The sequence below is a fragment of the Seriola dumerili genome, unplaced genomic scaffold, assembly GCF_002260705.1.
Source record: "Seriola dumerili isolate Sdu_G_001 unplaced genomic scaffold, Sdu_1.0 BDQW01000811.1, whole genome shotgun sequence".
Lineage (NCBI taxonomy): Eukaryota > Metazoa > Chordata > Actinopteri > Carangiformes > Carangidae > Seriola > Seriola dumerili.
Window position 1 is genome coordinate 97,232 of NW_019175066.1, and position 15,031 is coordinate 112,262.

Sequence of the window (15,031 nt, forward strand, 5' to 3'; positions counted from 1 at the left end):
CCACACTGTAGTCGTCCTGCGAACTCTCAACTTCTGGCTCCCACGTCCTCTTTCCCTCTGTGCTCTCTCTCTCTCTCTCTCTCTCTCTCTCGCTCTCTCTTTCTCCATCTTTTCCCTTTCAGATAAATTGTGTGGCCCATTGAGAGCGAGTTAAAAAGAAGGAGGAGAGACCGGAGAGGGTGAGCGAGGGAAGCAGTTTAGTGCAGGTGTCCAGCTTCAGTTCAGCAACCCCTCAATCCACAGAAAGTGGGCTTTTAAGAGCTGAAAAGGGCCATCCGGTCACCCTTTGCTGGAATGGGTAACAGCCCCCCTCCCCAAATCCTTTTTTTCCTCAGTCTTTGTCCCTATAGATATTTTTTAATTGTTAGCTATGACAGTTCAGCGGCTTTTTGAGTGCCTCAGTGAAGAGCCTTGTAATTAGAGCTATTGAGCTGCTGGAATTGGCACAATTAGGGTCAGCATTAATGATTTCTGTGTGCACCAGGCGGCTTCAGCAGAGCTATTTTCTCAGAAAGGATGGAGAGAATTCATGAAGAGGGTCAAGCTGAGTTGGAGAGAAGTAAAAGGAAGGGGCGGTCGCACATAAAGGGAGAGAAAATGAGGCCTAAACAAACTGCAGACAGTGAATTATCTGGATTCTTATTTATTAGACCACTGTAGAGCCTCAGTGTAGTATCATTATCAGCGCTGTGAGAGGTGGGTTGCGCCTCCCATTGCTGCTGTCTCTCACCCCAGGGGCTTCGCCCCCCCCCCCCCCTCTCTGTGCCAGCCAGTCCACTCATGTCCCGGTGTGAGTGGAGAAATGCTGTGGGAGGTGAGGATGAGGAGCGGAGAGGGGGAACAGGAGTGTCTCTTGGAATGTTAACGAGATCAGTTAATATCTGCTCTTCCCTCTCGCCTCAACCCTCCACCTCTAACAAAGAAGACAGAGTTTTCTGGGGTGTAAAGCTGTTGTAGGGAAAGCATGGCTCGACACTTTAATTCTGTTGTCATTTGGCCAAGCATGAAAGAAAACCTCTGACAACAAAAACAAAGAAGGAATGAATGGGCCTGCTGAAAGGAAATGTACTTCCCAATTACTGCAGCGGCCCTTCCAAAGCCGCCCCAGCCGCTGTCCCCCCGCCGGCTTACACCAACTACATACGGCCGAAAATTAGCAGGTGTCTGTAGACACAGAAACAGACAGAGCAGGACGGAGGCCACCCAGAGATCTGACGGCCGGGGGGGGGGGGCTTTTAGCACAGATGTTCAACCATGATGTCACATGTATGAAGAGTACACACACACAGAGTTCAGATGTGGTACGCTGCATGTTGTGGGTGATAACAGAGTTGCAAACTAGTTGTATAACTAATTCACAGTATAATACTTGATTCATTACTTTCCTTTCAAAATAAAAGCTGCACTTATACATTGTTGTTCATGCATTTTAATAACGAAGCATCAGAAACCCTGCAACTGTTTTAATGTAATGTCTGTAAAGAGGGAAAAAACAGGTATTCTACAAAGTATTTGTACTTTACTTTCCATTTAGTGCAACCCTATTTTTCAATTCAACTATATTTTAGAGGGTAATGTACTTTTTACTCCACTACATTTACTATAGACTGCAACTCTCTGTAAACATGTTATATATACAGTATAATGAACTCAAATGATATGATACATGGTAAATGTACATTAAACTTTTGTGGTAATTGTACTTACTGTACTGTATGTACAATTATATTATGCTTCACCTGAGTATTTCAATTTTGTCACTTTATATTTCAGTGGGAAAATATTGGACTATTTACTCCACTACATTATTTTTACAGCTGTAGTTACTACTGACTTTTCAAAATAAGATTTTTAATGCAAAACCAGTGAAATAAAAAAAAGTGGTTAGAATTAGCTCCACTTTGAGCAGCTACTGTATTAAAATGCAGTTTACATGTTGATTCATCAATGATAAATAATAACAGAAAGGGGCCATTCTCAATCAAAAGCACTTGAAGGTAATTTATTGACATTAAACTGCATAAGCGCAACACTTACCTGACAGCTACCTGTTGCATTGTCTGTATTGGTATCGATTAAAGTGCCCAACGGTCATCATTAAAATCCTGCTTACAGTTTAATGCATCAGTAATAATAATCAGTACATTTTACTGATAACTCCTCTGTACTACTGCTTGAGTACATTTTTGAATGTCGTACCCTAAACTCTAATGAAGTACTTTTACCCTGAGGTACTGTTACTCCTACTACCTCAGTACAGTGTCTAAGTCTTTCCTCCACTGCAGCGCTCTAATGTGTGTGTGATAGCTCTTAAAAAGTTAGTATTGTCAAACACAACCAAACACAATTACAGCCCTGAATGAAAGACAGACAGACGGGGGCTGGGCGAAGCTGTGCTGGGCCGTGTGCTGAATGGAAAAATCGGAGGTCAGATAGAAAGCCCTCTCCTTTTTAAGTGTCATCTGGATTTCATTTCATAAATTCCACATATTTTACATGTACTGGCCGCAATTTTCACTAGCTCCTGAAAACGAGGAGCTGTGTATAGCCCTTGGCTGGCCAATACTTCTGGACATCAGAAACCTGGCCTCTTATTACCCTCTTCAAACACACACTCGTACATAAACACACACACACACACACACACACACACACTGAGGCTGGTGTAGAAACATGCCTAGTGACGGAAACGCACAGCAACAAATAAATAATCCCACAAAGCCGAATTATCCATGACATTAATCAGAGATGTGAGGGATTTTTACATAGTGAGAGAATGAAAGAGAAAGTGGCAACAGAGAGCCACGGGTGTTAAAAGGGCTATTGAGTCTGGACTGGGGTGTCCCGCACCTGCGCTGTCTATTCACCCCACTGTTTACACACTGTCATCCACAATTAATACCTCCTGGGGACTGGGCTGCCTGCCCTCTACAGGGCCCCTGGACCCATCCAGGGCCCTTATGGATGCCTAATTGAGCATACCGCTCTGCTGATTGAATTAACAGCTCTGTCTCTGGGACCTTTTCCCCTTCCACTGAGGAGGGGGACTATTCCACACCCGCATGGGACCCCTGTACCATCCCACAGAAGACAGAGCAGAGGGAGGGGGTTGGTGGCTGGAGAAAGCAAAGGGTCAGAAGGGGGAGTTGTCGAAACTGTCCAGAAAACGTGTCCCTTTCTGTTGGCAAACCGAGGCTGGAAATGTGAACGGGGGGCAACGAAAGGTCTCAGTCTTCACAGGACCAGTGAGTTCCAGCAGGGGCAGCGAGCGTGCAGGACAGGGCCGAGGAAAAAGACGGGATTGTTGAGAACATCAGGATACAGAACTGTACGCTCACGTTCCAGTGTTTGTGTGGTTCAACCTTTCTCACCATCCACATCCAGACAGTAATACTGCAGTGGGTTTCTCTGTCTGTTTGCTGTGCTGATATTAATTGCTGGATAGGAATGAAATTTTAAAGGAAAGTCTGAAATAGTGAGAATATATATGTGTATATGTAAATATACATATATAATGTTTTAAGTGCTCTCCATCCTTTTTGCAGTGGTAGAAGAGGCGTCCATATCCTTCAATTAAAGATACAGTATCACAAGTTACTGCAGTAAAGGTTCATAGTATTACCATTAAAGTAGCCAAAATAAAAGTACTCAGCTCATGAAAGTACTCAGAAAAATATCCTTTATATATTATTATTGTTTTATTCTTATTGCTGCTGTTGCATTAATGTGTAAGTAGCATGTATAGTGTTGCAGCTGATTGGGTTGGAGCTAACTTTAACTATTTAATATAACATTGGCTTTACTTTATAAATACATTTGTAAAGTTACTTCTAACTGCTGTAAATATAATGGAGAAGGAAGAATAATTAGAAGTCTAATGAATGAAGTACAGTAGCTGCCTTTTTGGCTTGTAACCCCTTAAAATGAAGCTAATTCACTGTGTTTGAGTAACTGGTTCTGACCCATTTAACCAAAGAGCAACTTTCTTTGTGTTACATGAATCATTTTCAAAGGTGACATCATCCAGAAATACACAAGAAAACCTCAGAGAAAACACTGACAAAATAAATATCATTTGTTTTTTTACTACGCTGTTAACTGTCATCATCAATACAATCCAAGAATTACTCACAAATATGTCCTTAATCAATTTAGTAATTTAAAGAGAAAACAGTAAAAGCTCAATCATATTTTATAAAGAAGTTATAGATCCTGCTGTTCTGTCTCCATGGTCTGGTGAAAATTTACATCATATTAGAAGTGAAGGACCAATATCTAATATTTATATATTTATAATTTTATTAATATGTTTAATCATTTGTATTTTTCTGTCTTTGGATATTAGAAATAGTAAAAAATGATAATAAGACTGTAGAAGTCATAGAAAAATACCAGGGATATCATCATGTTTGGTTCACTGAGCTTGTCTGAACCACATTATACACTCAGTAAAAATGTTCCACTCTCAGCAAACACCCCTACAGTGTCCTCTTGGCACGATCCACTTACAATAGTAGTAAAATATAATAATGTGGAAAATCAGAAGCCCTCTGAAGAGGTGGAAATGCACTGAGACCGACTGTATCCTCTTTATTTCCAGCTCTGTTTGCCATGCCGTTATCCGTGCTTGTCAAAGCTCAGCACACATGCAGAGCTGAAAATCAGATCTGCCTCTTAAAGAGAAATGAAATGGGTGAATTCATCTCAGCTGAGGCTGCTGACTGTCAGGGTCACTCAGCCAAAAGTGGTTTTTCTCTCTCTCTCTCTCTATAATCTCTTCTGGATTCATCCGTTGCCTCTGTGTAAAAACTGGCTTTCTAAAGTGGAGTGAACGGCACATAGATCTTCCAGACCGCTCTGATACTGCCCCAACTTTGTTATTCTAACCACAGATTTCTTAATCAATCACTTGCTTGTGGATCTCTCAGTCCTCTAACAGATTTTCCAAAGTAGGAGATCAGTTTGTTCTCCGAGGACATGATGAATGATTATTTTTTAAATATCGTGCCAGTCCGTTATCATGCATGAAAGAGTTATGACTTTTAATGATGATGGACACGTCTGTATTATCATAGAGAGAGACAGAGACAGTTTATTTTAACGTTTCCTGACCGTGTTTTACAGTAAGTACTATGTTAAAATATATTTATATGCATAGTTTCCAAAATGGCAAACCACCAAGTGAAGCTGTCGAAGACACAGACGTGAGACAGTGCGAAGAGCTAAAGAGGAAAACACCGGTGACTGATACATGTTTTATCAATATATTTACCTTCAGTTTTTCAGTGACAAACAAAACTTAACAAAAACATAAGAGCAGAAAATATCTGTCCCTACCAGCCATCTGCAGGTTCTGTACATTCAGTCAAACACAAAGGAAAAAAGAGAAAACAACAGAGGAGAAATCATGTTTTTACTTTATTTACTCAAGTGTTGTCAATGTCATGACCATATATAGTGTATTTCATAACATCTATAAAAACTATAAGTAATATAATATAATAAACTAATGCCTCACTCTTTCTACATAGAAAAGACAAAGAATAAACTGAGGTTGAGGAGATCTGGGAGGAATCAGACCGGTGGATTTCAGGGTCTAGTCTTTGTCCTCAGCGTCTTCATGTTTTCACAGATACTTTTAAATTCATCTCATTTCGATTGTTCATCTTCAGAATCAGGATTTGGCACCTCTAGACTGGTTCCCAGTACAAAACCAGCAGAAGAGGGGAATGCTCCGGGCCCTCGCCACCAGCCGGGTGTTGCAGTGGTCTCCATGACTGCGCCGAGCCGCTCACCTCTCGATGAACCCCGAGTCCAGTTTTAGTGGTGGGGAGCATGCCCTACCAAAAACAAAAACAAAAACACCAAAATTCTGTCGAGCATACCCCCGCACCAGTGAACTGTGCAGCAACCACACCATGCCCCCCCCACCCCCCCTCCCCAGACCCCATGCCCCTGGTTAACAAGCCAGCCAGCACGTTCCCTGTTGTCACTTGTTACCCACTGTCCTCCTGATACGGCTCACGGGCGGGGCCAATTAAACTCGCACTGTTCCCCACACCGGGTCAGGAGTTTAGTGGGTCATCATCGCTGCGATTTTCACCCAGAGTTATCTAATCCTGATTCAACCGCTCTGACTGGACCAAACCAGACCAGGAGCCGGTTTCACACAGACGTGTCGGCCTGGTGTGTGGTGTCGGTCCAGTCCTCATGTTGCTCAGAGATCAGTCTGATGTCAGTCGCACCGTTTCACAGACATAAAGACTGACTCATTTTAAGAGTAAAACATTAGACACTTTACCCCGAGGCTAAGTCAGGCCTAAAACCAATGTTACCATGGTAACAACCAATGACACCTGTGCTGAGCAGTAGCACCCAACAAGAAGAGACAGGAAAACATGGCTCATAATTTGGGGTTTGCTGACAGTGAGAGAGCAAAGAGAAGGGAAAGAGTTTGTAGAGACGGCAGCCATTTTTTTTTCAAAATTACAGTAAATTTTTCTTTGTATTGTTTCACTTTTCGCTGAATCTCCCAGGTAAAATGTGCGGGGGGGGTAAACAGCTGAGCGGTTCACTGTATCACAGTCCAACTTAAGATAGTCAAGAACTAAACTGCTTCTTGCAACAGATGAATTTAGACTCTATCTGAGTCTATCTGAGGTCCGACTGTTTGGTCTGTCTAAGAGTCAAGGTCTGTCTTTGTGAAACCGGCCCCTGTCTGTCTTCTTAAAGTGGCTTTCAATAATTACACTACATTTATCCATGTGGTGGTGTGTAGTCAAAGAAGAGGAAACGTCTGCTGTTGAAACCTCTGGCAGTAACAGTAGAAACTGATTCTAACAATAACTGTACTTGCTGCTACTAACATGTAATAGATGCAGCAGCAGCAGTAGTTGTTGTTGTAGAGGCCATATTAGTGGCAGTGCTAGTAATAGTTGTTGTAGTAAAGATACAATAGTAATATAGGTAGTAATAGTAACAGTAGTAAACTTTAAAGTTTGCATATAAGATTGCAGGATTAGACTGATGGGAGAAGTGTGTTGGATTATTGCTGCTGTTCTGTCTGACCCGACCTTTCACCTCAGATCAAATCTGCACAGGGATCAATGAAGTATATAGTTGTGAGACAGCACATGTCCCTGTTCATGTTTGTTAAATTACTCCTCTTCTCTTCCAGTTTATTCCTATTCTGGGTCTGTATCATCCCTGTGGAAACTCTTGTATGATGTTTTAGAAACCACTGAAGCTCGACTTAGTCGTTTAAGAAAACAGGAAACATTCAATAGAAATATTGAATAAATGTAGAAATGTATAAAACTGTATCTCCCTCTCTGTAGCTGATGGTTTGTAGATGTATGGTGTAATAGTGACCTCTAGTGGCTGTTTGCAGCCGCTACAGTCTGTCGGCTGTCACAGCAGATGGCAGCTGTTACACACTGTGATGTGACTCTTCATGGGCCTGACTGCAAACACTGAAACATGTTTAAAGCTCTCCTCTTTCTATTCAATGTGTGTGACGTTTGACAGATGTGTGGATCACCTCACATACAAAACAAATAATAATAATAAAGTGTTAAATAATTTATTAAACGGATTAAAATGATCGCGAACACGCTGTTACTTTTAAAGGCAGTTAAATGTCTCTGAAAGGAAAATAGGCCTGTAAGAGGAACTTGCTCCAGGCAAACAGCTTCCCCTCCATCAGGCCGGGGTGGTGGTGTATGTGGAGAGCATGTGAGTGGAGTGGATAGGCGCTCGGTTAATTGCAGCGTACACACCGTATAATTTTTTGTACCGTATTTGCCACAAGCAGGCGGAGCTAAGGAGGCTGAGACGGAGGGATGCAGCTGAATAGCAGGTGGAGACCGCGGATGTTTACGGGATGCGCTTTGCCGAAGGAGTAACGGAGGAGGCCGGATAAGAGACTTTTGAAAGAGTAGATTTCACACAGAGGACGGTTCTGTATGTGTTTTTAATCGGTGAGAGGAGGAAGGTGGAGGGGGGGGGGAGGCACACATCTGACCGAGAGGCTGCGAGAGGCTCCGTCTGTGTCTGTCGTGTCGCCGGAGGTTGCGACGATGTGATGCTCCATCGCAGGGTCGACGGCCGAAGCCTTTTTCCCTGAAACCTGATATTATGCAGGGAACAAGGGGGGGTGGACGGATCACAGGGGAACAAAGCACCGGTTCAGAAAACGTTTTGCACACTGGCAGGTGAGTGGATGTTTGTGTGGTGCGACGCCGCGTCAAATACAACCCAACCCCGGGATCAAACGGCAGTAAATCACGTCTTTGTAGCAGCAGCAGCAGCCGCACATTTACCAGAACCTGATGGAATCTGTCGGACTGAGTCATTTTTAATGAGAGTGCATCTGTTTTTTTTTTTCTGCTGATACACTGTAGAAAAGTCTAGGCCTTCTCTGTTTGTGAGGTGTGAGTCCATGTTGGTGAGCAGAGCATAATGGATCTGCCCAGGGCCTGTTTACCACAGAGCAGCGTCTCAGTCAAGTTTTGCAGATGAAGCTTCTACTATCAGCAGGTGAATAACACATGTAGCAGGCCTGGGAGGAGTTGTAGGTTGATTGTGTGATGTAGAGTGAAAAATAGAGTGATCAGATTCTCTCAGCCCAGTAACTCTGCCAAAAATAGATTCTCTATTAACGGACTGTGGTGTTTATTCGTCTGTTATGTCACTTCCCTGAAGGGAAAATGTATCATCTGTTGTAAAAATCAGTGAGTGATGAATATGTGTTCATGCATGCATGCAGCTCTAAACCTGCATTATGACCCTCCCCCACAGACTGCATCCCTCTTAAGCTCTGGACTGAATGTTATAATCCTCTAATTGAAACCTTTTCCACTATTTTATCCACTTCCCTTCATGTATCATACAACCCCCCCACCCAACCGCACCCCCGCCCCCACCCCTCCACCCTCTCTCTACCTGCAGTATTAGCCAACGATGGTTGACCCCTCGGAGCCTGAGGAGCAGAATAAGTGTAAAGGTCCGCAGCTCGAAGCTCCGGCTGTGGCCACTGAAGACCCTCGACTGCCACAAGAAGCCGATGGCACGACGACAGAGGAGGATGGAGATGCCGGTTTCGAAACACCACCCACCGGCAGTTCTGAGCCGAGTCCCTGCCACTCCGCGTCCCCGGTGGGGCCAGACGCTGCCTCTCAGGGGGCAGCGCCTCAGCAACCACAGACTCAGACGGATCCACCTCCCAGGCTGCACCTGGACCTGTTCAACTTTGACTCACCAGCCGCAGAGGGCAGTCGCTATGTGCTAACAAGCCCCCGCTCTTTGGAGGCGTGCGCTCGATGTGGGGTCAAACCTGTGGAGCTGCTGCCCCGCCCGCTCACTGACTTCGCCCGCGAGGCTCCTGGACGCTCCATGCGTGTCGCTACAGGACTGTATGAAGTGTACGAGAGGGACAGACACGCCAAGCTGAGGCAGTGCAGGGAGGAGAGGGAGAGGATTGTTAGGGAGGAGAAAAGACGGATTATGCAGGCGACAGTCAATAGCAGTAGCAGTGTGTCATCCTCCTCTGTGGACAAAGCCCCTTCTGGCTCCAGTCAGCCTCCTGCAGCTGTGCCAGTGACCTCCAGCTCAGCCCCGGATGTTGGAGCGTCCTCTAGAGCCACAGCATCAGCTCCAACCTCTAAAACTGGTACAGCTCTCGTATCTAAAGCCCCTGCCTCCGGTCTCAGTACCTCCCCTAAATCTGCAGGATCTCCTCAGTCATCAAAAACTGGTTCTACAACCTCTACACCACCTTCCAAGGCTGGTTTCCAGGGACCTGCCAAGCATCCTTTGACCTCATCAACTGAACATGTGAAAGCCACACGGCCGCTCTCGTCCGGCCCTCCGCCAGTGGTCAGGAAGTCCTCTGGAGGTAAATCTTCAAACACTTTCCCCAGGTCAACGCCAAAACCGCCCGCCTTCCCCAGAGCCAATACCACGTTGACATCATCGGTGTCCAAGCCCGCAGCGCAGAGCGCCGGGACGCCTCTGAACGGTGTGACAGGAGGACCGTTCACTCAGCACAACGGACATCTTGGACTTCAGTCCAAGGTGAAAGGAAGAAGCCATTCGCTGGAGTCCCTACAGCGAAGGATGGATCCCGTCTGCTCCTCCACCTCCACCACCACCACTACCACCACATGCACCTCATCAGAGTCAGGTGCTTCCTCCTCTTACAGTTGGGACGGTGCACGAGATCACTGGGCGAAATTCTCCAGCCCCCGAGCTCGCACCATGGCGACTTTCAACTCCCTGATGGGCCGCAGCCTCAGCCTCGGTGACCTGAGCCACTCTCCTCAGACGACACAGAAGGTGGAGCGCATTGTGAAGGAGGTGAAACGCAGAGGCCTGAAGGCCGTGTCCGAGCGAGACCGCAAGATCGCGGCGTTGATGCTCGCTCGATATCAGGAGGAAGACATCATGAGTCAGACTCGCTATGTGGCTCATCTTCAGTGGGACAGCGAGCGCAGAATGGAGGAGCTACGGCGAGAGCAGGAGGACAGAGAGAAGCAGCGAGCAGTGCTTCAGTGTCAGCGAGTGTGGCAGACACAAGTGTCAATACGTCAGCGACGACTGAGCCAGCAGGAGCGAGAATCAGCAGCTGCCAAAATGCGACAAGCTGAGGAGAACGAGGAGCGATGGAGAGAGCTCGCGGAGCAGCAGGAGCGCAGCCGCCTGCTGAGGTTACAGCAGGCGGCACGAGAGGAGAAGCATAAGAAAGCGCTTCAGGAACAGAACCTGAAGGCTCTGGAGGAGGAGAGGGCGGCCATGCTGGAGCAGGAGAGGCTGCTGCTCAGAGAGAAGCTCACCATGGCTGAGCTGAAGAGACAAGAGAAGGAGCACCAGGCCCAAGAGGAGAGACTGGGTCTGAACAAAGCTGAGAAGAGACGTCACGCTGCCCTGATACAGGAAATAGCTCGCAGAGAGAAGGAGGAGAGGGAGGAGGCCAGGAGGGCGGCGGAGGAGAAGCTCAGTCGCTCCCTGGAGAATTACGAACAGATAGTTGAGCGTCGAGGGCAGGAGCTGAAAGAAAAGGCCAAACGTGAGGAGAAGCAGATCCAGAAAGCACGCAAGGCGGCAGAGAAGCGTGAGAAGCAGCAGCAGCAGCTGCTGGAGGCTCGTGTGAAGGAGGCCGAGAAACGAGCCCAACAGGCAGCGCTAGTGGCCGAGGAGAAGGCCAAAGAGAAAGCTCAGCGGGCCGTCCAGAGCCGGCAGGAGAAGGAACGGCTCCAGAAACTCAACCGGCAGCGTGTGGAGGAGGAGGAGAAGCAGCGGCGCCTGGAGCTGCTCCAGTCCATCGAGAGGAAGCTGGAGAAGAGCGAGCAGATCTTCAGAGAGAAGAGGGCGGTGCTGGAGAGCGCTCGCTCCGTGGCTCGAGCTTCTTTTCATGTGCGAGACAAAGTGCGGGAGGAGACCAACATGCGCACTTTTGATAAAATGGCCCTGGAAGCACAGCTGAAAGCCAGTCTGGATGAGAAGTAAACCCTCAGCTTTGCTGTCAGCTCCCTCCTTCTGGTCATGTGCTCGGCTCCTGCCTTCGTTATGACCCTCGTCACTCAAAGCTTTACCCTTCTTCTCATACACAGTGTTGTTTTGTCCTTATGTATCTTTACCCATCTGCTTGTTTGATCACATTTTTGTTCCATCAAAGCAAACCAAATCATTTTGTATCACGGATGTAATGAGACTACAAACTATATCATCAGCTGTTACACATTAACAGTAAAGCCTGTGTGGGACTCCAGTAGACTTTATATTAGATGAGTGTAGAGAGAGTAACACAACCCCTCCGCTCTCTTCCTCTTCGCCCTCTGCTCCGTCTGTCTCAGCTACTGGACTGAAAGCTGTGCTGGAATGAAAAGAGTCATTGTTTACCAGGAAGCACAACTCCATGACAACTGCAGAGGCTTTTAAGGGAAAATTAAGCGTAAGAAGGAATCAAAAGCAGAATGCAAATGGTTCTCCAACCCCAGAGCAACCGAGGGATCCTTTTGTAGACACACTGCAACACGGCTAAATAAAGCATGGAAATAAAGCCCCGGGCCGGACACTCGTCTGAACCTAACTGCTGTCAGTGCAGCACAGGAGCGCCGTGTGCACGGGCCCCGTGCTGACGAAGCATCAGAGGACGGCGGCCTCTGCAGCAGAGCCATCCTTCCTCCCGCTCATCTTCTTCAAAGACTCCCTCCATCTGTCTGTCCTCCTCATGTCACATTACAATAAACAGTGAAGTGCTCTGAGAGACAGACGCCTCTTGACTCCCCCCCCCCCGCAGTCAAATCTGCTACCAGCACAGCAGCCTGGGGACCCTGCCAAGGTCAACAGGTACGAGTAGTTGGTTTTTTTTTGTTGCTTTTACACGTTATGCAACGGTTCAGTTTTGGGTTCGTGCTGTTGCCTTTCAACACTTGCAATTAAACAAAAAACACAACAATCCTCGGAAACTCTGGCCTCAACTTGACAGGAAAAAAAAAAAAGCATCTACTCATGAGCCGACATGCAAGCCAACAACAGGCTCTAAAGGCCTCTGGCCGCACTAATCCTACAATCTCTCAGATTAAAAAAAAAAAAAGAAAGAAAGAAAGGGGTGATACACAGTTTTTGCTGTCTGATGTAGCTGTTGCCATAGCGATAGAAATCAGGATAGAGCGGCAGGAGGTGAATGACTGAGCAGAGAGAGACTGCGTGGGAATATGAGGGGGCCTCCTGTGGGGAGCTGGCTCTGTGGTGGCTCGTTCTGGCTGTTTCTGTGGAGGTTTGTCACATTTGCATCTGTGTTGGGCAGAGACATGACTCCAGCCCTTCAACCACAGTCCCCGTCGCACATCTGTGGCCAGGAAGTGGACTGGAACGAGCGTTTCAGACAGTCACGTGTCCGATACCTGCGTAACCACTGAGAGAAAAAGCCAGAATGAGTTTGAAATGCAGCATTAAAGCAGCAGAGGACTGACGGGCTTATGTCACTGACTGAGCCGCGCTGTTCCGGGCAGATAATCGCGGGGGAGGTGATGTGAGGTTAGCGGATGAGACGGCAGATTTGTGGGTGCTTATGATGCTAACTGCAAAGATGAAGTCGCCAATCTAGAAAAAGGTCATTAACATTAACATGAAGTAACAATGAAAGGCTCAGAGTTAACTAGTAGTAGATCAGAGAGGATCTATTTGTTTTAATTCAATCAATTTATGACAGAAAATACGATTTTAACTCCCTGATGTTGCAGAGACTCGTCAGCTACTGAAATCTAAATCCTAAATTATATGAAATGAGTTCTTCCGTGTGTCAGAGCTGGGGTCATCGCAGACAGGTGGAGGGGAGTGACTCAGCACTTCTAATATGGGAAACTCAGGTATGAGCTTCACGGCTCCCCTGAAAGCTCTGAACTGTCTGTTGATTATCTGAGAACTATCTATCAAACCAGATCGTTAGATAGTCTAGTGTCAGAAATATATTCTTCTCTCAGGTCAGTAAAAACACTGTGGCTCAAGCTTTATTACTTAATGTGAAATGTAATTTAAGTTTATATTAAATAGATTTTGCAGTAAAGCTCAAGAGCTTTTGACACTAGTAATATTGGCATTTAAAAGTAACATATATAAACTTTAATTTATCAATTTCAAACATATTATGTAATAATTCAAATAATGACAATAATAATAATCCAAAATACAGATTCCCCCAAATCCTTGTACAGTAGATGATATTTGATGATATACTAAAAGTGAAACAATGAGAGTGTGTTCATAAGTTGTCATGTATTTAAATACATGTAGAAATGCTCATCAGACTTTTTCAGATCAGACTTTAATCTCCCATTTAGCATTTCTCAGTAGTTAATAGACCCTTAATAGATGGTTTATCACACACTGCGATGGAGCTGTGAACAGATCGACATCTATAATTCCTCTAATGAAACATGTTAATCATGTAATATGTAGAAAAACCATTTCACATGTGGAAGCCTTTACACAGCTGGGATCAAATATGATTTATAATTAAAAACATGAACCAATGACATGAATGAACACAAACCATCTCTTTATATTGTTTTATAATCCATTTATTAAGGGCTTTTAAAATACTTATAAATGCTAAATCAGGAGGTTGAATAAAGTGTTTCCTGTGTCTCTTGTGCATGTGACAAAAAAACAAACCGAATCCTTGAAGTGAGGAGCAGAAATATCTGTTTTATTGAAGTAAATAATCTGTATTTGTGCTGTTGAACCCTTCATCCATCACCTTCTTGTGTTCTGTGCTGCAGGTCCTGGTGATGAAACCTACAATCCTCCCCAGCTGAACCCCTTCTTCCTGCCCACACTGAGCTTTGTAAGTGTACAACAAACAAGTCTCTCCTCTGATGGACATGCATCCATATCACAGTTTTTGTATTCACGGTGCCATCTATTGTGCTGCTGAGAGCGGGAACTGAGAAAAGCTAACCCAGATGTGAACCTTCAGCCTTTTACCTGTATAAATGAAACGACATTTACCAGGTTCAAACACAGCTTTATTAGCATCAAGGCATGTTGTTCAGTCCAGAATATGTTCCTTCTCACCCGACTGTGACGCGTCTTTTCTCTATCATCTCCGGTGTTACGTTACGTTTGTACAGGATCATAATTTGCTCGCTTCTGTGAATTACATTGAGTTGCTTCGTCAAGAACAGATTTTCAGATGTAGCAATAATGAAATGGTCAAGGTTAATATCAGACACATCTGTGAGCTCATTGTTTTCATCGACCCTCTGTTAAAGAAAAGGACACAATCAAAACCAGAAAAATAAAAACAAACATTTTTCAACATGGGTTTGAATTGTATTTGCTATCAGCTAAACAAACTGGAAATCTTTGACAGTCGACTGATTGTGAAATTATCACTGCGTGGTTGACAGTATACTGTGATCTCATTACGTGTGACGGTGTTTCTTAATTACTACGCTCCTGTGAGGCCTAAATGTTCAGTGGTGGGAGAAGTTTACTTCAGTGAAAGTACAGTTTTATTTTTGGAAGA

General features: G+C 45.3%; 1 protein-coding gene across 1 annotated transcript; it reads left to right on the top strand.

Moving 5' to 3' along the window:
• The first annotated feature begins 8,961 nt into the window (after nucleotides 1–8,961).
• ccdc177 (coiled-coil domain containing 177) lies at nucleotides 8,962–14,368 on the top strand. The gene is made up of 2 exons (XM_022766141.1): nucleotides 8,962–12,348; nucleotides 14,283–14,368. Exon 1 carries the CDS (start codon nucleotides 8,962–8,964, stop codon nucleotides 11,503–11,505), a length of 2,544 nt encoding a protein of 847 aa, XP_022621862.1. The 3' UTR covers nucleotides 11,506–12,348; nucleotides 14,283–14,368.
• The last annotated feature ends 663 nt before the right edge of the window (nucleotides 14,369–15,031 follow it).

Coding starts and splice junctions, on each gene's coding strand:
- ccdc177 (XM_022766141.1), top strand. CDS start 8,962: ATGGTTGACCCCTCGGAGCCTGAGGAGCAGAATAAGTGTAAAGGTCCG.